The sequence below is a fragment of the Loxodonta africana genome, chromosome 1 (genome assembly GCF_030014295.1).
Source record: "Loxodonta africana isolate mLoxAfr1 chromosome 1, mLoxAfr1.hap2, whole genome shotgun sequence".
Classification (NCBI taxonomy): domain Eukaryota; kingdom Metazoa; phylum Chordata; class Mammalia; order Proboscidea; family Elephantidae; genus Loxodonta; species Loxodonta africana.
Window position 1 is genome coordinate 231,189,097 of NC_087342.1, and position 23,881 is coordinate 231,212,977.

Genomic DNA, 23,881 nt, shown 5'->3' on the forward strand with positions numbered 1-23,881 from the left:
AAAGCTGTTAGTATCAGGTGGGTCCTGCCTTTCCGGCGCGGGGACAGGGAGGCGCGGGGTGTTCCTTACCTACATTTCTCAAACTCCGCACGGTGACAGCGAAGCCCTTGGTGCGCGGCAGCAGGTGGTACTTGAGGCTGGGCAGCCCCTTGGCCTTGGCCACCTGCATGCTGATCTGGTGCTTCTTCTCCGTGAAGCGAGTGCCCTCGCAGTGGATCAGGAACTGCGGGGACAGGGGCTGAGTCAACGAGGCACGGGGCGCCGGCCTCCCTCCTTGCGCGCTCTTCCGACCCCGTCTATACGCGCCCGCCCCGTCCCCTCTATGCTCGCCCGCCCCGCCCCCTCTATGCCAACCCCACCCCCTCTATGCCCGCCCCGCCCCCTCTGTGCGGGCACCCGCCCCGTCCCCTCTATGCACATGCCCACCCCGCCCCCTCTATGCGGGCGCCCGCCCCGTCCCCTCTATGCCCGCCCGGGCCCCTCTCTGCGCGCGCCCGCCCAGAGGTCAGGGCTTCCTCTGTAACCAGCTGCTCTTCCCAGGGCAGGCCCTTCTGGCAGCCTGGTGCTTCATGTGTTCAAGATTGTTAGGAGCTGTACACACTGCGCTTCCCATCTGCTGGTACATGAAAAGTAGAGGAGTGTGTGAGGCAGAGTGTATGTGTGTGAGAGACTGTGAGATTGTGTGTGTGAGAGAGAGACTGGTGTGCGAGAGAGACATTGGTGTGTGAGAGGGACTGGTGTGTGAGAGGGACTGGTGTGTGAGAGGGACTGGTGTGCGAGAGGGTCTTGTGTGCAAGAGAGGGACTGACATGTGGGAGAGAGGCTGTGGGAGAGAGATCATGTGAGGCTGTGCATCAGAGAGAGACTCTGAGAGAGACTCTGAGAGAGATTGGTGTGGGAGAAAGAGACTGAGAGAGACTGGCATGTGAGAGAGCGACTGTGTGAGAAGGACTGCGTGTTGAGAGAGAGACGGGTGTGTAAGAGAGGAAGACTGGAGTGTGAGAGACTGTGAGACTGTGTGTGAGAGAGGGAGACTGGAGTGTGAGAGAGAGTGAGTGTGTGTGTGATGGGAGAGAGAGGAGCACACCGAGGATTTACTTTTAAGCCAATATGCTTAGTTAGGTGGAAACCCTGGTGGCTTGGTGGTTAAGTGCTATGGCTGCTAACCAAAAGGTCAGCAGTATGAATCTGCCAGGCGCTCCTTGGAAACTGTGGGGCAGTTCTAGTCTGCCCTACAGGGTCGCTATGAGTCGAAATCGACTCGACAGCAGTGGGTTTGGTTTATGCTTAGTTAGAGAGGACACAGGTGGGCAAGGAAGGTGTTAGGAGCGTGTAAGGATGTGCCCCTAGTGGGAGTGAGTGATATTGGGGGCCAGTGAGGTGGTGTGGAATCTTACGTACAAAAAATTTCTCAGGGTAATCACGGAGATTGAGCAGGCTCTTCAGGACTGTCTTGCGGTCTTCCTCCCACTTGCGCTTGCAGAAGACCATCTCGAGGAAGTACCACATCCAGCCGATGATGGGGACGTATGCCAGCTCCTTCTTGGCCAGAACTTTGGAGGCCTGAAAGAGAGCGAGGGGCCACAGGGGTCATGATCAGAATTGATTGGTCACCTGCCTTGGCTGTTGGAGAACTTACTAGATGAGTAAGCACAGACTCCAAAGGCCTAAGGAAACATTTCCTGTGAATGTGACCTTGTTTGGGGAAATACCAGCATCGGATGAGTCCTAGTCCTAACCCCTTCTGAGTGGTGTATTATAAATCAGGACAGAGAGAGAGAAAGACATGGAGGAAGATGCCATGATGTGAAGATTCATGTACAAGTCCCAAAGGAGCACCAAGGATTGCTGGGAGCCACTAGAAGCTAGGACAGGGGCATGGAACAGTTCCTCTCTCAGAGCCCTCAGAAGGAATCGACATGGCCAACACCATAAACTTAGACTGCCAACCTCCAGAACTGTGAGACATTATGTTCCTGCTCTTTAAAGTTTTCTTTAAAGTTACCCCTTTGTGGTATTTTGTTATGGTGACCCTAGGAAATGAAGGCAAACCTCACCAGGAACACGTGCGTGAGCTTGGAAGCATACCCCCCTCCTAACCCCAAGTCAGACCTTCAGGTGAGATGCCACAGAAACTGAGATGACACATGTTTGCTGTCTTAAGCTGCTGAGTTTTAGGGCTTGCCACACACCAATAGATGACTAATGCATATGGCTTCTTGAAGGATCGTATGGCCTCAGCACTGACCTTCGAGCCACAGTTCCCCCAACAGATAACTATGGATGATAACAGCCACTGTGCAGGGCGTGTTTACCACAGGCCTGGCATAGCTCAGAGGCTTGACAAGCAGGATCTTAAGAAACCTTCTGAAGCCACTGATAAGTGACAGACATCTTTCACTGAGGCAACAGATAAGTAAGCAGGGACTGGAAGCTTCAGGAATCTTGGCTCTTGGATTTTATGCCCAAATCTCTTCAGCACTTAGTAGCACACACTGTCTGCAGGTGACCCTCACCCTGTAGATTAAGAGTGAGTGCACAGCTCAAGCATCATGACCCAGCCTCGGTGCACTGGTCGTGCATCAAGTACCACCTCTGAGGACAACGAGAGCATCCTGGGAAAGGCCTTGGGAATAGCCTCCGGCGACTGGACCCCAGGGGTTCAAGGCAGAAAGCTGCCTTTTTTTTCAAATCCCACCGCTCCCTCCTGCCACCCCTCCCCCCCAAAATTGACATTTAATAAACCCATTTCTTTCAACTTAGACTCATTTCCTCTTGGGCAGTTACATGTGCAGATGAAAAGTGACTGGTCAGGAATGCTCTTTTACTCTCTTCTTTTAAAAGCAAAATCCTCGGGGTCCAGGAGGATCTCAACATCACGTATTATTTTTTTAAAAAAGGAAGAAAATGGATAAGGTGTATGTATGTATGTGTTTGAAAGCAATTTAAGACAAAAAATACTGCTGAACAATTACTATGACAGGAAGCCACTTCTTGGTCTTTCAAGGGGAATAGAAATTAACTGGTCACTTTGGAAAGAGGCCAGGGATCTCACGACGTCACCTACAATCAGTGGACCTGACTCCTTTAGGAGTGCTACACAGACGGCAGCACCGTCCCCTGCTACATATAGAGGACATTCCCTGGGAGGCCACAGTCTGGTCACTTCAGCCAGAGTTGGCCCACCTCCCCAAAAAGGTTGGTGGCTCCCACCCCTCACTCTCTCCTGGGTGCCTGTTCTCTGCCAGCACTTCACTTCATTAGAAAGTGTAGGGCAACAGCTCTGGATGTGTCTGTAGTGTGTGAAGAAAATGGAAAAGTGAACCACCCTCCTGTTCACCCTCCCCACCCCCAGGAGGACCCCTGAGGCCAATGGGGCTCAGGAAGCATTTTAGCCCTCAAAATCCCAGTGAGGGTGGGACACACATCAGTCTGGGCAAAGGTTTTGAGACCCACCTCTGAGCAGGTTATAGACAAATTCTCCAAAATAAATGGGAATGCTCATACCCCTTTACACTCAACATTAGTTGTTTTTTAATAATAATCTTATAGATTCTAGAAATGTATTCATTTAAGAAATTAATGTTGGAGATGAGAAAATCTGCCATAGGCCCTTCTGCTCAGTAGTGATTCGTTTACCAGCACATATAAAAAGAGACAATATTCCATTGGGCTCATAGTTGTAAAATGACCCCAGATTTCAAAGTCTTCGGTAGTGAAAGCCCAGATGGTTCTGGGATGGAGTTAGCACTGTGTGTCACTCCCTTCCTCTCCATGTACTACTTCTCCTCCATGTTGATTGCCAGGCTTCATCTTTTTTGCTTATTTGTGTCTGTCTCCCCTCCACCATCAGACTCTGGACTTCCTGTGGGCTTCTCCAAGCTTCTCTACTTGGTTGGTTCCTTCCTGCTCCATCCCTGGCCAGAAGAAGGCCCTGGTGACTTTCTCCCTGAGACTGAGCCCTGCACATCTCTAGCTTGGAAGGGGTGTTGGAAGCTTGTCGCCTGTCATGTATCCCACTGTCTGATGATGCTAATGCCAGGCCCATCTCTGCAGCAGGTCTCGAGCTCGGCTTCTCTGCAACTTTTCCTCCCAACACCTTCCAGGGGCAAGAGCAGAGGCTTGGGAATCAGACTTGCTAACAACCATCCTGGGGAAAACTGTTTAACCAAAACGAGGCTCTGGAGCTTACTTATAAATTGCGGATAACAATATCATAAGGCTTAGACATAGCCTCACTCAGGTGGGAGCACACAGAAAGAGTGGCTGGTGTGATTGCTCATGGTCATAAAGTCACCAAGGACTTGAGCTGGAATTTAAAGTGACTCCAAGTCCAGTAGACTTTATGCTATACCACAGGGACTCCTGTCCCACAAACTGTAAACATTCTCACATTGTAAGCATGAACACTATGATAAACCACTTGGAAAGCCCCGGAAAAATCACCACCGACCCTTAAATACACTTTGAGAGCCGATGTTCCAGGAGAGGCTGGCATGTCAGAAAAGTCTAGATCTAAGGTGATAAAGCCGGTGTTGTCATAGTCAAGATGGAAAGGCACCACATGCCCTTTCTCCTGTAACAGAAGAATGATCTTATCATTAATCACGGGTGTCTATGATGGGGTAAGGATTAAGGTATTTTGAGGGGGCTTCTCCTTTCAGCCCCCACACATGTTGCTGTGATTCTGGAAGCTATGCCTCTGGTATTCCAATACTGGCATGTTCACCCATTGCAGACAGGTTTCAGCTGAGCTTCCAGACTAAGACAGACTAGAAAGAAAGAGCTGTAGTGGTTTACTTCTGAAAGGAATTAGCCAGTGAAAACCTTGTGAATAGCAGCAGAACATTATCTGATAGTGCCGGAAGATGAGCCCCTCAGGTTGGAAGGCACTCAAAAGACGACTGGGAAAGAGCTGTCTCCTCAAAGTAGAATCGACCTTAAAGATGCAGATGGAGTCAAGCTTTCAGGACTTTCGTTTGCTGATGTGGCATGACTCAAAATGAGAAGAAACAGCTTCAAACATCCATTAATAATCAGAACACAGAATGTACGAAGTATGAATCCAGGAAAATTAGAAATTGTCAAAAATGAAATGCCTAAACATAGATATCCTAGGCATTAGTAAGCTGAAATGGACTGGTATTGGACATTTTGAATCAGACAATCATATGGTCTACTATGCTGGGAATGTCAACTTGAAGAGGAGTGGTATCACATTGATCATCAAAAAGAACATTTCAAGATCTATCCTGAAGTACAGTGCTGTCAGTGATAGGATAATATCCATATGTTTACAAGAAGACCAGTTAATACGACTACTATTCAAATTTACACACCAACCACTAAGGCCAAAGACGAAGAAATTGAAGATTTTTACCAACTTCTGCAGTCTGAAATTGATCAAACATGCAATCAGGATGCACTGATAATCACTGGTAATTGGAATGCGAAAATTGGAAACAAAGAAGGATCAGTAGTTGGAAAGTATGGCCTGGGTGATAGAAATGATGGCAGAGATCGCATGATAGAATTTTGCAAGACCAGTGACTTCTTCATCGCAAATACCGTTTTTCAACAACATAAACGGTTACTATACACATGGACCCCACCAGATGGAATACACAGGAATCAAATCATCTACATCTGTAGAAAGAGACAATGGAAAAGCTCAATATCATCAGTCAGATCAAGTCCAGGGGCTAACTATGAAACAGACCATCAATTGTTCGTATGCAAGTTCAAGTTGAAGCTGGAGAAAATTAGAACAAGTCCACGAGAGCCAAAATATGATCTTGAGTATATCCCACCCGAATTTAGAGACCATCTCAAGAATAGATTTGACACATTGAACACTAATGACCAAAGACCAGATGAGTTGTGGGATGACACCAAGGACATCATATTTAAAGAAATCAAAAGTTCATTAAAAAGACAGGAAAGAAAGAAAAGACCAAAATGGATGTCAGAAGAGACTCTGAAACTTGCTCTTGAACATCGAGTAACTAAAGAAAACAGAAGAAAAGAAGTAAAAGAGCTGAACAGAAGACTTCAAAGAGCAGCTCGAGAAGACAAAGTATTACAATGACATATGCAAAGACTTGGAGTTAAAAAACCAAAAGGGAAGAACACGCTTGGCATTTTTCAAGCTGAGACAATTGAAGAAAAAAATTAGGCTTTGAGTTACAATACAGGGAAGAAATTAAATGACACAGGAAGCATCAAAAGAAGATGCAAAGAATACACAGAGTCACTGTACCAAAAACAATTGGTTGATGTTCAACCATATCAGGAGGTAGTATATGATCAGAAACCAATGGTACTAAAGGAAGAAATCCAAGCTGCCCTGAAGACACTGGCAAAAAAAAGGCTCCAGGAATGGACAGAATATCCATTGAGATGTTTCAACAAACAGACACAGCACTGGAAGTGCTCACTTTCCTATGCCAAGAATTTTGGAATACAGCTACCTGGCCAACGGGCTGGAAGAGATCCATATTCATACATTTTCCAAAGAAATGTGATTCTGTCAAAGACCTAGATATAAAATCTAAAATGATAAAGATCATGGAAGAAAAAATAGGGGTAATGCTAGGAGCCCTCATACATAGCGTAAACAGAATACAAAACATAACTAACAATGCACCAACACCAGAAGAGAAACTAGATAACTCGGAGCTCTTAAAAATCAAACACTTATGTGCATCAAAAGACTTAGCACCAAAAGGGTAAAAAGACAACCTACAGACTGGAAAAAGAAATTTTGGCTATGACATCTCCAATCAAAGACTAATCTCTAAAATCTACAAGATACTGCAAAACTTCAACAACAAAAAGACAACCCAATTAAAAAATGAGCAAAGGATATGAACAGACATTTCATCAAAGAAGACATTCAGGTGGCTAACGGATACATGAGGGAATGCTCACAATCATTAGCCATTAGAGAAATGCAAATCAGAACTACAATGCAATACAGTCTTACCCCAACACAGCTAGCATTAATCCAAAACACACAAAATAAAAAATTTGGCGAGGTTGTGGAGAGACTGGAACATTTATATACTGCTGATGGGAATGTAAAATGGTACAACCACTTTGGAAATCGATTTGGCGCTTCCTTAAAAAGCTAGAAATAAAAGTACCATACGATCCAGCAATCTCACTCTTTGGAATATATCCTAGAGAAATAAGAGCTGTCACACAAATAGATATATGCACACCCATGTTCACTGCAGCACTGTTCACAATAGTAAAAAGATGGAAATAACCTAGGTGCTTATCAACTGATGAATGGATAAACAAATTATGGTATGTTCACACAATGGAGTACTTTGCAACAAGAAAGAACAATGATGAATTCACGAAACATCTCATGGATGAATCTGGAAGGCATTATGCTGAATGAAATTAGTCAATCGCGAAAGGACAAATATTGCATGAAATCACTATTATGAGAAGTCAAGAAAAAGTTTAAACACAGAAGCAAACATTCTTTGATGGTTATGAGGGTGGGGAGGGAGGGAGAGGGAAATTCACTAGCTACATTGTAGATAAGAATTATCTTAGGTGAAGGGTAGGACAACACACAGTACAGGGGAAATCAGCACAACTGGACTAAAGCAAAAGCTAGGAAGTTTCCTGAACACAACCAAACACTTTGAGGGACACAGTAGAAGGGGAGGAAGCCTGGGGTCCATGGTTTCAGGGCACATCTAAGTCAATTGGCATAACAAAGTTTATTTAAAAAATGTTCTCAAGGTGGGGCCGAGATGGCTGATAAGGTAGAGAAGCTACCGCGGATCCCTCTTGCAACAAAGACTCAGAAAAACAAGTGAACCGATCACATACATGACAATCTACAAACCCTTACCATCAAACACAGATCTAAAGAGTTGACCTGAGTGACAGGGGAGTGAAAAGCTGCGCCCTGAAGCAGCGACTGCTTCTGGAACCGGCGTCCCGCTCCACAGCCTTGAGCCCTACCAGTTCCCTGGTGCCGAGTGGCGGGGCTGATTGCGGCTTGCTGAGGTGGGGCAGGCATGGGCACAGCCCTAACCCCTAGCCCCGGGGGGTAACCTCGGTAGAAACTCAGCTAGTGCAAGCAGGCTGCACACTGACACGGCTAACGAGAGAAAGAGCAACCACGGGGAAGCAGCGACTGTTTTCAGAGCCTGGGGCCAGCATCCCAGTCAGAAAACCCTGGTGCCGGGCTTTGGACTGGGCACAGGGCAGCTGAGCACAGCTTCCTGAGACAGCGCAAACACAGGACATAGCACTAGCCCCCCTGAAGTGACCTTGGGGGAAGCCCAGCCAGCACATGCAGGCAGCGCAATGACGTGGCTGACAGGAGGAGAAGCAACTGGGAGGCAGCAACTGGTTTTGGAGCCTGGAGTGTGGCGTCCCAGCTGGGGAACCTCAGCGCTGGGCTTTGGACTGGGAGTGGACGAGCTGACCATGGCTTCTGAGATAGCACGAGCACAGGACACGGGTCTGACCCTCGGGGGCAATCTCAACCCAGCCAGTCTACACAGGCTACAGGCCCCTCGGGAATCTCAGATAAAACACTCATCACCAAGCAATATAAGTAACTTTGTCTATATTGTTGGGTGCTTACTCTCTCCTATCTATCTGATATCTCCCCTCCCTGCCCCAGGTGGCTTCATTAACATTGGAATTTCCTGGGCCAGGGAGTGAAGTGCTCCATGGTTTTTTGTTTTTCCTAACCCATTCTCCTGGCTTGAGAGAAGCAGCTACTAACAACCCAGGGATGAAAAATCCTTCCCTGACTTCCCTAAACTGGAATAAAAATATAGAATCAGCTCCAGCCAAGCACATGAGATCCACAGTCTTTGGCTTTCATCCCTACGGGGAACAAGGTGGCTATTATAATGCAAAGGCAATTCTGATAGAGATCTGACTGTAATTGTTTTAGCAGATCACTGGAAAAATAAGTTTTCCAGGTCTGATATCTCTACCTATTAAACAGAGCCCTCACTGATCCACAATGGGGAACTGAGGGCTGAAGCTCCAACCAAACCACCTAGACACCTGCCAAAGGGGTCTGAGGATACTGACGCCTACCAGTCTTTAGAGGTACAAGCATTGGGTGCCTAAGGTACAGCTGCAGAGCCCACCCACCAAAGTGCTTTAGGAATAGAGACACACTTACCTCACCAGCACGTGGGGGAAGGCTATCAGTATCCTGCCCTCCCTGGAGTGTGACCCCCTGCCGCTACTAGAATCTGTTGCACACAACTATCACCACTAGTCCTCTAAGTTAATAGGTGACAGTCTACACCATACACTTGGTGACCCAAAATCAGAACACCTAAGCTGATTCTATTCGAGGATAGTGAATGGACTCTTAGGCTTATATATCTGGTAACAGCCCAAAACACCTGGTAATAGGACATAAGTGATTCAAAGGCTACAACAATCAAGACAGTGCAATCTAATAGCCCATTTGGGTATATTGAAAGAAAACAAAACAAGATAAGACTCAGTGAGCAAATATAAAATAAATCATTACAATATCTTATAGATGGCTCAGAGACAGCAGTCGATATCAAACCATATAAAGAAGCAGACCACGATTGCTTCTACAACTCCCCAAATTAAACAATCAAAATCTTTCCCAAATGAAGATACAATCCTGGAGTTGCCAGATGCAGAATATAAAAAACTAATATACAGAATGCTTCAAGACATCAGGGATGACCTCAGAAATGAAATAAGGCAATCTACAGAAAAAGCCAAGGAACACATTGATAAAGCAGTTGAAGAAATCAAAAAGATTATTCAAGAGCATAGTGGAAAAGTTAATAGCTGCAAGAATCCATAGAGAGACAGCATTCAGAAATCGGAAAGATTAACAATAAAATTACAGAATTAGACAAGTCAATAGGAAGTCAGAGGAGCAGAATCGAGCAATTGGAATGCAGAGTGGGGGAGTTGGAGGATAAGGCAATTGACACCAATACAGTTGAAGAAAAATCAGATAAAAGAATTAAAAAAAATGAAGAAACCCTAAGAATCATGTGGGACTCTATCAAGAAGGATAACTTGCGTGTGATTGGAGTCCCAGAACAGGGAGGGATAACAGAATATACAGAGAGAATAGTCGAACACCTGTTGACAGAAAACTTCCCTGGCATCATGAAAGATGAAAGGATATCCTCCAAGATGCTTATTGAACCCCATACAAGATTGATCCAAAAAGAAAACCACCAAGACACATTATCATCAAACTTGCCAAAACCAAAGATAAAGAGAAAATTTTAAAAACTGCCAGGGATAAAAGAAAAGCCACCTACAAAGGAGAATCAATAAGTTCAGACTACTCAGCAGAAACCATGCAGGCAAGAAGGCAATGGGATGACATATATAGAGCACTGAAGGAGAAAAACTGCCAGCCAAGGATCATATATCCAGCAAAACTCTCTCTCAAATATGAAGGTGAAATTAAAACATTTACAGATAAACACAAGCTTACAGAATTTGCAAAAACCAAACCAAAGCTACAAGAATTACTAAAAGAAATTGTTTGGTCAGAAAATCAATAATATCAGATACCAACACAACACAAGGTCACAGAACAGAACATCCTGATATCAACTCAAATAGGAAAATCACAAAAACAAATTAAGATTAATTTTAAAAAGAAAAAAACGCTCAAAATAGGGAAGCATTGAAGTCATTATGTAAAAGATCACAATAATCAAAAAGAGAGACTTAATATAGGAAGCATAGATCTTCCATATGGAGAGGAAAACAAGGCAATATATGATGATATAAGTTAGGTTTTGACTTAGAAACACAGGGGTAAATATTAAGGTAACCACAAAGAGGTCTAACAATTCCATAATTCAAAATAAAAACCAAGAAAAACATAACGACTCAGCAAACAAATTCAACTACTATGAAAATGCGGAACACACAATTTACAAAGAAAAACTCAGCACAAAAAAGTAAGTGGAAAAATGAAATTGTCAACAACACACACAAAAAGGCATCAAAATGACAGCACTAAACTCATCTATAATTACTCTGAATGTAAATGGACTAAATGCACCAATAAAGAGAAAGAGAGTTTCAGACTGGATAAAGAAACATGATCTGTCTATATGCTGCCTACAAGAGACACAACTTAGACTTAGAGACACAAATAAACTAAAACTCAAAGGATGGAAAAAAATATATCAAAAAAACAACAATCAAAAAAGAGCAGGAGTGGCAATATTAATTTCTGACAAAATAGACTTTAAAGTTAAATCCACCACAAAGTATAAAGAAGGACACTACATAATGATTAAAGGGACAATTGACCAGGAAGATATAACCATATTAAATATTTATGCACCCAATGACAGGGCTGCAAGATACGTAAAACAAACTTTAACAGAATTGAAAAGTGAGACAGACACCTCCACAATTACAGCAGGAGACTTCAACACACCACTTTTGGAGAAGGATAGGACTTCCAGTAAGAAGCTCAGTAGAGACACGGAAGATCTAATTGATACAATCAACCAACTCGACCTCATAGACTTATACAGAACACTCCGCCCAACAGCTGCAAAGTATACTTTTTTTTCTAGTGCACATAGAACATTCTCTAGAATAGATCACGTTAGGTCATAAAACAAACCTTTGCAGAATCCAAAACATCAAAATATTACAAAGCATCTTCTCAGACCACAAGGCCATAAAAGTAGATATCAATAACAGAAAAATTAGGGAAAAGAAATCAAATACTTGGAAACTGAACAATACCTTGCTCAAAAAAGACTGGGTTATAGAAGACATTAAAGAGGGAATAAAGAAATTCATAGAATGCAATGAGGATGAAAACACTTCCTATCAAAACCTCTGGGACACAGCAAAAGCAGTGCTCAGAGGTCAATTTATATAGATAAATGCACACATACATAAAGAAGAAAGAGCCAAAATCAGAGAACTGTCCCTACAACTTGAACAAATAGAAAGTGAGCAACAAAAGAATCCATCAGGCACCAGAAGAAAACAAATAATAAAAATTAGAGCTGAACTAAATGAATTAGAGAACAGAAAAACAATTGAAAGAATTAACCAAGCCAAAAGCTGGTTCTTTGAAAAATTAACAAAATTGATAAACCATTGGCCAGACTGAATAAGAAATACGGGAAAGGAAACAAATAACCCAAACAAGAAATGAGATGGGCCATATCACAACAGACCCAACTAAATTTAAAAGAATCATATCAGATTATTACAAAGAATTGTACTCTAACAAATTTGCAAACCTAGAAGAAATGGATGAATTCCTAGAAAAACACTACCTACTTTAACACAATCAGAAGTAGAACAACTAAATAGACCCATAACAAAAAAAGAGATTGAAAAGGTAACCAAAAAACTGCCAACAAAAAAAAGCCCTGGCCAGGACAGCTTCACTGCAGAGTACTACCAAGCTTTCCGAGAAGAGTTAACACCACTACTACTAAAGGTATTTCAAAGCATAGAAAATGATGGAATACTACCTAATTCATTCTATGAAGCCAGCATATCCCTGATACCAAAACCAGGTAAAGGCATCATAAAAAAAGAAAAAATTACAGACCTATATCCCTCATGAACATAGATGCAAAAGTCCTCAACAAAATTCTAGCCAATAGAATTCAAGAACATATCAAAAAAATAATCCACCACTACCAAGTGGGATTTATACCAGGTATGCAAGGTTGGTTCAATATTAGAAAAACCATTAATGTAGTCCACCATATAAATAAAACAAAAGACAAAAACCACATGATCTTATCAATTGATGTAGAAAAGGCATTTGGCAAAGTCCAACACCCATTCATGATAAAAACTCTCAGCAAAATAGGAATTGAAGGAAAATTCCTCAACATAATAAAGGGCATCTATACAAAGCCAACAGCCGACATCATTCTAAATGGAGAGAGCCTGAAAGCATTTCCCTTGAGAACGGGAACCAGACAAGGATGCCCTTTATCACCGCTCTTATTCAACATTGTGCTAGAGGTCCTAGCCAGAGCAATTAGGCTAGACAAAGAAATAAAGGGCATCCGGATTGGCAAAGAAGGAGTAAAATTATCTCTATTTGCAGATGACATGATCTTCTACACAGAAAACCCTAAGGAATCCTCCAGAAAACTACTGAAACTAATAGAAGAGTTCGGCAGAGTTTCAGGTTATAAGATAAGCATACAAAAATCACTTGGATTCCTCTACATCAACAAAAAGAACATTGAAGAGGAAATCACCAATTCAATACCATTCACAGCAGCCCCCAAGAAGATAAAATACTTAGGAATAAATCTTACCAAAGATGTAAAAGACCTATACAAAGAAAACTACAAAGTACTAATGCAAGAAAGTAAAAGGGACCTAAATAAGTGGAAAAACATACCTTGCTCATGGATAGGAAGACTTAGCATAGTAAAAATGTCTATTCTACCAAAAGCCATCTATATATAAATGCACTTCAGATCCAAATTCCAATGACATTGTTTTATGTGATGGAGAAACAAATCACCAACTTCATATGGAAGGGAAAGAAGCCTCAGATAAATAAAGCATTACTGAAAAAGAAGAAGAAAGTGGGAGGCCTCACTTTACCTGAATTTAGAACATATTATACAGCCACGGTAGTCAAAACAGCCTGGTACTGGTACAACAACAGGCACATAGACCAATGGAACAGAATTGAGAAATCAGATATAAATCCATCCACATATGAGCAGCCGATATTTGACAAAGGCCCAGTGTCATTTAATTGGGGAAAAGATAGTCTTTTTAACAAATGGTGCTGGCATAACTGGATATCCACTTGCAAAAAAATGAAACAGGATCCATACCTCACACCATGCACAAAAACTAACTCCAAGTGGATCAAAGATCTAAACATAAAGACTAAAACGATAAAGATTATGGAAGAAAAAATAGGGACAATGTTAGGAGTCCTAATACAAGGCATAAACAGAACACAAAATATTACTAAAAACGACAAAGAGAAACCAGATAACTGGGAGCTCCTAAAAATCAAACATCTGTGCTCATCTAAAGACTTCACCAAAAGAGTAAAAAGGGCAACTACAGATTGGGAAAAAATTTTCAGCTATGACATCTCCGACCAGCACCTGATCTCTAAAATCTATATGATTCTGTTAAAACTCAACCACAAAAAGACAAACAACAACCCAATTAAAAACTGGGCAAAGGATATGAACACACACTTCACTAAAGAAGATATTCAGGCAGCTAACAGATACATGAGAAAATGCTCTCGATCATTAGCTATTAGAGAAATGCAAATTAAAACTACAATGAGATTCCATCTCACTCCAACAAGGCTGGCATTAATCCAAAAAACACAAAAGAATAAATGTTGGAGAGGCTGTGGAGAGATTGGAACTCTTATACACTGCTTGTGGGAATGTAAAATGGTACAATCACTTTGGAAATCTATCTGGCATTTCCTTAAAAAGTTAGAAATAGAACTATCACACAACCCAGAAATCCCACTCCTCGGAATACGTCCTAGAGAAATAAGAGCCTTTACACGAACAGATATATGCAGACCCAGCCACTGTTTACAATAGCAAAAAAGCTGGAAGCAACCAAGGTGTCCATCAACGGATGAACGGATAAATAAATTATGGTATATTCACACAATGGAATACTACGCAACGATAAAGAACAGTGATGACTCTGTGAAACATTTCATAACATGGAGGAAACTGGAAGGCATTATGCTGAGTGAAATTAGTCAGATGCAAAAGGACATATATTGTATAAGACCACTATTATAAGATCTTGAGAAATAGTTTAAACTGAGAAGAACACATTCTTTTGTGGTTATGAGAGAGGGGAAGAAAGGAGGGTGAGAGAAGGGTTATTTACTGAATAGATAGTAGATAGGATTAGGTGAAGGGAAGGACAACACTCAATACAGGGAAGGTGAGCTCAACTGGACTGGACCAAAGGCAAAGAAGTTTCCTGAATAAACTGAATGCTTCGAAGGTCAGCAGAGCAAGGGCAGGGGTTGGGGACTATGGCTTCAGGGGACATCTAAGTCAATTGGCAAAATAAATTCTATTAAGAAAACCTTCTGCATCCCACTTTGAAGTGTGGCGTCTGGGGTCTTAAATGCTGATAAGCGGCCATCTAAGATGCATCAATTGGTCTCAACCCGCCTGGATCAAAGGAGAATGAAGAACCATGGTCACAAGAGAATTATGAGCCCAAGAGACAGAAAGGGCCACATGAACTAGAGACTTACATCATCCTGAGACCAGAAGAACTATATGGTGCCTGGCCACAACCGATGACTGCCCTGACAGGGAGCACAACAGAGAACCCCTGAGGGAGCAGGAGAATAGTGGGAAGTAGACCCCAAATTCTCATAAAAAGATCAGACTTAATGGTCTGACTGAGACTAGAAGAATCCCGGTGATCATTGTCCCCAAACCTTCTGTTGGCCCAGGACAGGAACCATTCCCGAAGACAACTCATCAGACATGGATTGGACTGGACAATGGGTTGGAGAGAGATGCTGATGAGGTGTGAGCTACTTGTATCAGGTGGACACTTGAGACTGTGTTGGCATCTCCTGTCTAGAGGGGAGATGGGAGGGTAGAGAGGGTTAGAAACTGGCAAAATCGTCATGAAAGGAGAGACTGGAAGGAGGGAGCGGGCTGACTCATTAGGGGGAGAGTAAATGGGAGTATGTAGTAAGGTGTATGTAAGTTTATATGTGAGAGACTGACTTGATATGTAAATTTTCACTTAAAGCACAGTAAAAATTATTAAAAAAAAATGTTCTCCATCCCACTTTGGTGAGTGATGTCTGGGGTCTTAAAAGGTAGTGGGCAGTCATCTAAAATTCATCCATTGGTCTCAACCCACCTGGAGCAAAGGAGAATGAAGAACACCAAAGATGCAAGGAAAATAGTAGCCCAAGAGACAAAAAAGGCCACATAAACCAGAGACTCCACCAGCCTGAGACCAGATGAACTAGATGGTGCCTGGATACCACCAATGACTGCCCTGACAGGGAACTCAACAGAGAGTCCCTGACAAGGCAGGAGAAAAGTAAGGGATGCAGAACTCAAATTCATTCAGACTTAATGGTCTGACTGAGACTAGAGGAACCCCAGAAGACATGGCCCTGGAACTCTCTGTTAACCCAGAACTAAAACCATTCCTGAAGCCAACTCTTCAGACAAAGATTAGACTGGACTATAACACATAAAATAATACTTGTGAAGAGGGTGCTTCTGATTTCAAGTAGATACACGAGACTAAATGGGTAGCTCCTGTCTGAAGGCAAAATGAGAAGGCAGAAAGGAACAGGAGATGTTTGAATGGACATGGGAAATCCGGGGTAGAAAGGGGAAGTGTGCTGTCACATTACAAGGATAGGAACTAGAGTCACATAACAATGTGCGTATAAGTTTTTGTATGAGAAACTAACGAGATGTAAACTTTCACCTAAAGCACACACTCACACAAAACTTAAAAAAAAAAAAAAGAAAAAGGTGATTTAACTGAATGAGGATATTATTGACCAATATGAATAATATCACACAAAAGTAAAATTTTGCTGAAGATCATTCAAAAGTGGCTGCGGCAGTACATCAACAGGGAACTTCAATAATTCAAGCCAGATTCAGAAGAAGATGTGGAACCAGGGATATCATTGCTGATGTCAGATGGGTCATGGCTGAAAGCAGAGAATACCAGAAGGATGTTTACCTGTGTTTTATCGACTATGCAAAGGCATTCGACTGAGTGGATCATAACGAATTATGGATAACATTGCAAAGAATGGAATTCCAGAACACTTAATTGTGCTTCCGAGGAACCTGTATATAGACCAAGAGGCAGTTGTTTGAACAGAACAAGGGGATACTGCGTGGTTTAAAGTCAGGAAAGGTGTGCGTCAGGGTTGTATCCTTTCACTATACCTACTCAATCTGTATGCTGGGCAAATAATCCCAGTAAATGGACTATATGAAGAAGAATGGGGCACCAGGATTGGAGGAAGAAGACTCATTAACAACCTGCGTTATGTAGATGACACAACCTTGTTTGCAGAAAGTGAAGAGGACTTGAAGCGCTTACGGATGAAGATCAAAGACTACAGACTTCAGTATGGATTACACCTCAATGTAAAGAAAACAAAAATCCTCACAACTGGACCAATAAGCAACATCATGATAAATGGAGAAAGAATGAAGTTGTCAAGGATTTCATTTTACTTGGATCCACAATCAACACTCACGGAAGCAGCAGTCAAGAAATCAAACAATGCATGCATTGGGCAAATATGCTGCAAAAAACCTCTTTAAAGTGTTCAAAAGTAAAGAAAGATGTCACCTTGAAGGCTAAGGTGTGTCTGACCCAACCTTTGGTGTTTTCAATTGCCTCATATGCATGCAAAAGCTAGACATATGAATAAGGAAGTTGGAAGAAGAATTTATGCCTTCAGATTATGGTATTGGTAAGGAATATTGAATATAACATGGACTGCCAGAAGAATGAACATGTCTGTCTTAGAAGAAGTACAGCCAGAATGTTCCTTAGAAGCAAGGATGGCGAGATTTTGTTTCACGTACTTTGGACATGTTATCAGGAGGAATCAGTCCCTGGTGAACGACATCAGGCTTGGTAAAGTAGAGGGTCAGCAAAAAAGACGAAGACCCTCAATGAGATAGATTGACACGATAGATGGAACAATGGGTTCAAGCATAACAACCATTGTGAGGATGGTGCAGGACCAGGCAGTGTTTCGTTCCGTCGTAAATAGGGTGGAACCAACTTGACAAAGCCTGACAACAAACAATGTCCTCTCAGAGAGAGTAAACCCACAAAACTTAGACCCCTGCACAGGGTCTCTAAAACAGGGAAAGGTAGATACCACACTTTGCTTTCATTCCTGGAAATATATTTGCGCATGCACACACAGGTGGGCACACACACACACACGGGCACACATATGCACACACACACATGCAAATATCAAGTCAGCACTGGAAGCATGAATAGGAAAACAAAGGAGAAAACCATTGGCAGGAGAACCTTTCATTTTCCAAGAATTCCTTTAGCACATTCACCCACGGTCAGTACAATTTTCTAGAAGTCTTAAGGCAACAACAGTGATTTCACTCATCATGTCTATCTCTGGAAAACACGCTAAAGACCTTAGGTGCCTTTTGGTAGTTTAAGTGCATGGCCACCACCATCATTTATCCTAAAGACATTAACAGGACATGTTTCCAAGCACATTTCCTTCTCTCTCCTTCTGCCCCCAATTAAAAAATACATAAATGTTTAAAAGGACATACAAAAGGCATCCCAAGGTTAGCTAGTCATTCTTAGCTAGGGTCTTCCAAACAGGGCAGAGTCCAGCACGGCCCCAAGTTTTGTTGCCCCACTCTGAGACTCCACAGGCTGACCAGGACTGAGACCAGAGAGGCTGTGGCCACCCGCCCTGGGGATCAGAGCTGCTGGATCCCCTAGCCCTGTCTGTTCTCTCCAAGTCCATCTTCAGTCTTCTACATTCTAAACATTATGACTTTGTCTACAGAGGCCGCCAAAACCAGCTGTCATGTGAACAGCCCTCTGTCTGTGTGGGATTGTTCCCAGGTGCAAAGCAGCGTCTCCAACTTCCAGGGTACATGGTCATAGCCTTTCCTAGACCACATATGCTGATTCCCGTTGGCATAGTTCACTGTCTTGAGAGCTCTGATTCAGTTAGATGACACAGGTTCAACCACTAAACACTTTTCTGCTTGTTACAGATAACAAACGTCAAATTAAAAGACCTAGTTCCAAATATTTTTCCACATAAAATATGATTTTATTAAAAAAAAATGTGTTACTACTCTGCTCTTGCAAAGTTTTAAACAATATAAAAACCCGTTGCCATTGAGTCAATTCCAACTCATAGCAACCCTATAGAACTGTCCCATAGGGTTACCAAGGATCGGCTGGTGGATTTGAACTGCCAACCTTTCGGTTAGCAGCAGAATGCTTAACCGCTGGCACCGCCAGGGCTTTTTTAAACAATGTGGACTATGCCATTTATTACGTACATCGCCCTGAACTTTATGGATATATTTATAAACAATATTAACACAGATAACAGCACAAAAGGTATAAGATAGTTACACCTTTTATGTAGTTTAATCATTTGCATGCTACCTGTAAGAAGTCAAGCTAGTTGGAGAAAAACAGAATTTCATATTTAATTCTAAATTCTGGAATTCAAGCTCTCATTTATGGAGTCAGTGTTCTTAAGTCTATGAAGACTAAAACGGAGAGATGAATTCTGCCTGTTAGGCACGGGAGCAGTAAAGGCTAGTAATGAAGTTTATGAAGCAGACTCCAGCTGGGCATGAGTTCAAACCCACACCTCATTGATAGCAGTGTGTCCTTCAGGAAAATATTTCAACTCTCTATAACTTAGTTTCAAAAAGGGGGCTAGGTGGGTAGTATTATCTACTCATAACTATTTCTGTAAGGATTAAATAATTGGTTGTAAAATGCCTGCAGGTAATAATTGTTGAATAACTGTTATTACTGCTCACAGGAGGATGTTAATCCCAATGCCAAGCAAGGATGAAAGACAGTTGGTTAGAAATTTTGTCGATGCTTCTACGAATTCTGAATGAACGAGAGTGAGAAGGCCAGTTACAGTCCTGAGCAAGAGAAAGGTGTGAGGCAGGTAAGTGGAATCCAACTTACCGGTAGGAGCCCAAATCGTTCGGCCAAGGTCCAGCCACAGAGAAAGTCAATTTCAAACTTGTGGTTCAGAACCACAATGGCGCTCTCCTTTCCGTACTTGGGGTAGTCACGGGGGTCTGTGTAGAGGGTGCACTCTGTCCCTGACCACCACTCCAGCAGCATCACCAACTCTGGAAGCAACCACAGGACAGACATGTTTAGTCCACATCCTTCATGGTGGCAGGGGGTACATGGGCCATGGTGCTGGGGGCAACTCTGTGGGGGAGAGGGCCCCTCGGTCCTCTGGGCCATGTCCCCTGGGCCCCTTGGTCCTCTGGGCCATGTCTCCTGGGCCACTCGGTCCTCTGAGCCATGTCCCCTGGGCCCCTTGGTCCTCTGGGCCATGTCCCCTGGGCCTCTCGGTCCTCGGGGCCATGTCCCCTGGACCCCACTCCTTGGAAGTGTTTAGAGGCAGAAGGAAAACAAGATTCCACCACCATCTCCAGATTAGAAGAGGAAGCCTGGGGAAAGCAAATGGCTTGCATTCCTTGATTAAGTACCTTGGGGGAAAATAAATCAGAAAACCTGAATCTACCAAGAACGAGGGCCCTTGTGTCTATAGTGCTGGGAACAGCAACGAGAGTCGATGAGCAGAATTCTTAATATCCTGGGACGTGACTAATTGGGATACTTAGCAACTCCATCACAGAACACTAAATGCCAGATCTTTCTCTTCGGTGCGCCACCCTTGAGTGCACCAGGAATGATGGAGTGCATTGGAGCAGGGAGGCAAAAGGACCTGCACCTGGAGGCAGGACAAATTCGCATCATTGTACCGTAGGCCCAAATATAAAACGTTAGGGTGTACTTTAGAGGCTTGTGAAAAATATCAAGGTTCTTTCTTCAGGGAATAATGACCAATTTAAGAGTATTCTTCAGTGCTGCCTCTAACCCAGGTGAGCGTTCCCAACCTGCTCAGGGCTCAGGAAGAAATGATAGGCATTTTCCAGAAAAAATAGCTGGATGTCAGTGATTAAAGCTGCAGTGAGCTCTGAAATGAACTATTGAAATCAGCTTTGAAACTGACTTTTCAGCTTCATTCATTTACTTTTAAAGCTGAAGATGCTGGGCAGGTGGATGGGTGTGCACGTGAAACCTCCGCTGAGGTCGTGCCCCTTCTTAATCACTGGTTGGCTGAGGACTCGTTCCCCAGCCCCTAAAACCAAGATGAGTGGGGGACCTTAACCCCTGGGAGCCAAGCCTCAGCTGCAAAGGCTTGAGGAGCTGCCCCTGGGAGCCTTCCTCCTCAGTGCTGGAAGCTGGATGCCTTGAACCGGAGCACCAGGACCCTCCAGAAGGCACCATGGTGTAGGGTCTAAGCAGTGAGCACTGTGTGACAGTGGACAGGCTAACCTGGCGGCGCCTCGGTATCCTAACCTTTAAAATGGCAATGTCTAGTGGGGTTTGGTAAGAATTAAAGTACAGAGCACATTGTTGTTGTTGTTACTTGTCATCAAGTTGGCTCCAAATCATGGCGACCCCGTGTGTGACAGAACAAAACGTGCTATCTTTGTGATCATCGGTGTGCTTTGTTGCAGCCACTGTGTATTCTGAGTGCCTTCCAGCCTAGGGGGCTCATATTCCAGCACTCTATCCAACAATATTCTGCTGTGATCCACAGGGTTTTCATTGGCTCATTTTCAGAAGCAAATTGTCAAGCCTTTCTTCCTAGTCTGTCTTAGTCTGAAGCTTCCCTGGAACCTGTCCACCAAGCTGGTATTTGAAATACTGGTGACATTTTCCAGCATCACAGCAACGGGCAAACCACCATGGTGTGACCAACTGGCAGACAGAAAGTAGACTTGCTCAGTAAATGCGAGTTAATGGTTTCTATCAGTATTGTGAAAAATAAACAAAACATGCCCCTTACACTCCCAGAAGTGAAAAATAAAAAGCATCTGCCTGTTTTCAGGAGTTGAGAACATACCAATCTCCACTCAGTTGTCTCACCAGCTAATGACAGCGGTGGGAGCCAGAAGTGACAAGTCAAAGGACAAAGGTAAATGTTAAGAGCAGCAGGGAGGGCGGGAGCACATGTGCCCCCAGACAGCTGCCGCCCGGACCAAGGCACCGTTGATTATGGCTGGTTAGAGAGATGCCGCTACTGCAGCCCAGGTCAGGAAGATGAAGGGAAAAGCTTTCTAGAAGTGATTAAGATGTTCTCCTAAGACACAGGATGGGTAAGGTCAGTCTGAGCCCATTACTGGCCAAGGTAATGGAGCACCAAAAAGAGCTCCAGGGGAGTCCTGAGATGAAGTCGCCATCTCGTCCATGGTATGGTGCTGGCATCCTGGGGAAGCCTCTTGAGCCGACTCCTCCCCCAGACAGTGCCCAGGCCACACGTTCTCTGCACCCTCCCTAGCACTCAGCACCCCTGGGTGTACAGCCTGAGGTTTTCTCCTGCTTCATCCTCACCCTCACCTTAACCCCAGCACGTCCTGTTTAAACTGCTCCGGCAATATTCCAGAATGTTCCTTGTGGGAAATCTTTGGAGGCCTTTGGAACTCACACAGATACCCTCAGCTTGTGGGCGTTTCCTGGGTAATTTCTTGGCTACTTTAAATAAGTTTGGAGCCCTGGTGGCACAGTGGTTAAGAGCATGACTGATAATCAAAAGGTTGGCAGTTCAAATCCACTAGCTGCTCCTTGGAAACTCTATGGGGCAGTTCTACTCCGTCCTATACGGTCACTGTGCATTGGAATCTACTTGGGGACTGCGGGTTTAGTTTTTTGGTTTTAAATAAGCTTTAAAAGTAAACAAAACCGCCTTTGAGGACTAGGGGCTCCCTGTCGGCTCCTGACAAAACAGGAAGAGCAGCCAAGGACCCATCTCCCAGGGTTCCTGCCAAGGAAGTCAAGAGCAAGAGCATACTCCTGACAGAGGGTTGTAAGGGGAGAGCAGGGTGGCGGGGGGCAGGGGGCGGGCATGATTTAATTTGGGGAATAAGAGAAGTCCCCTCTGGGAAAGTGACATTTCAATTCAGGCAAGAAGTGTGTGTGCGTGTGTGTGTGTGTGTGTATGGGTATGGGTGTGGGTGTGTGGGTGTGTAAAGGCCCTGAAGCAGGATAGAGCCAGGTGAGTTAGAGAAAAGGAAACAAGGCTCCTGAGGTCACAGCAGAGCTGCCAGGAAAGGGAGGCGCGAGGCCGTGCAGGGCTCACCATTCAAGCCTTAGGGCCAGGACAAGGAGTTAGGATATATGGCTTCATCCTAGAGGCGGTGAGAAGTCACAGGGGCATGATCAAGTAGGAACCCACCAGGACCCGATTCCCAGATTGAAAAGATCACTCTGGCTGAGGTGGACATAGGGTGGAATGAGGCCAGGCAGGGGCAGGGCCAGTTAGAGCGACCACAGAGCCCAGGCGAGAGGGGCCAGTACAGAGAGCAGGTGGGACATGGTGGGGAGGGACCTGGTTTCTCCCTTAACAGCTGTTTCCAACTAAACAGCTGCACAAAGTCTCACTGGCCAGAGAGCTTGCTTTCCTTTGTAATCCTGTTTTTTCATGAAACAATTTCAAAAACATTTTTTTTTTAATTCACAAGAACTACATTAATACAGTCACATTGTAAAAGAGTGCAAACAATCAGAAGTATATAGAGGAAAATTTGAAATTCCCCGGAATGGCTTTGCGATGTGCTAAGTGGGCTGGGTGAACGGCCTTCGCAGAATATCGTTTCTTGTAGGTTTATGGTTAGGGTGGCCATGGGAACTTTCTTGGGAGACCTGGGGGCGTTGGGACAACAGCTGCCATTGTGTGGCTCACACGTTGTTGGTGATCTGTTGACTTACCTAGTCATTCCCCAAACGGCCATCCCTTCCTGAGAACTTTTCAAGGGTAATATTGTTGTTGTTAGCTGCTGTCAAGTCGGCTCTGACTCATGGCAACCCCATGCACAACAGAACGAAATTCTGCCCAGTCCTGATCCATCTGCACAATCACGGGTTTGCTCCAGCCCCTTGTGGTGGCCACTATGTATTCTAGGTACTTTCCAACCTAGGAGGCTCATCTTCCAGCACTGTATTGGAGACTGTTCTCTTGTGATCCATATGGTTTTCACTGGCAGTTCTGGAAGTAGATTGCCAGGCC

The 23,881-nt window shown here is 43.8% G+C and overlaps 1 protein-coding gene across 2 annotated transcripts in view; it reads right to left on the minus strand.

The window, feature by feature from the left end:
* The window catches only part of AGPAT4 (1-acylglycerol-3-phosphate O-acyltransferase 4), a 100,231-nt gene that overhangs the window by 13,762 nt on the left and 62,588 nt on the right, over window positions 1-23,881 (minus strand). For both annotated transcript variants that reach the window (XM_010598850.3, XM_003419229.4), the window contains exons 3-5: window positions 19,756-19,925; window positions 1,402-1,563; window positions 70-223 (exon numbers count right to left, since the gene is read on the minus strand). In XM_010598850.3, coding sequence (XP_010597152.1) covers window positions 70-223; window positions 1,402-1,563; window positions 19,756-19,925 — 486 coding nt within the window. The remainder of the gene's footprint in view (window positions 1-69; window positions 224-1,401; window positions 1,564-19,755; window positions 19,926-23,881) is intronic.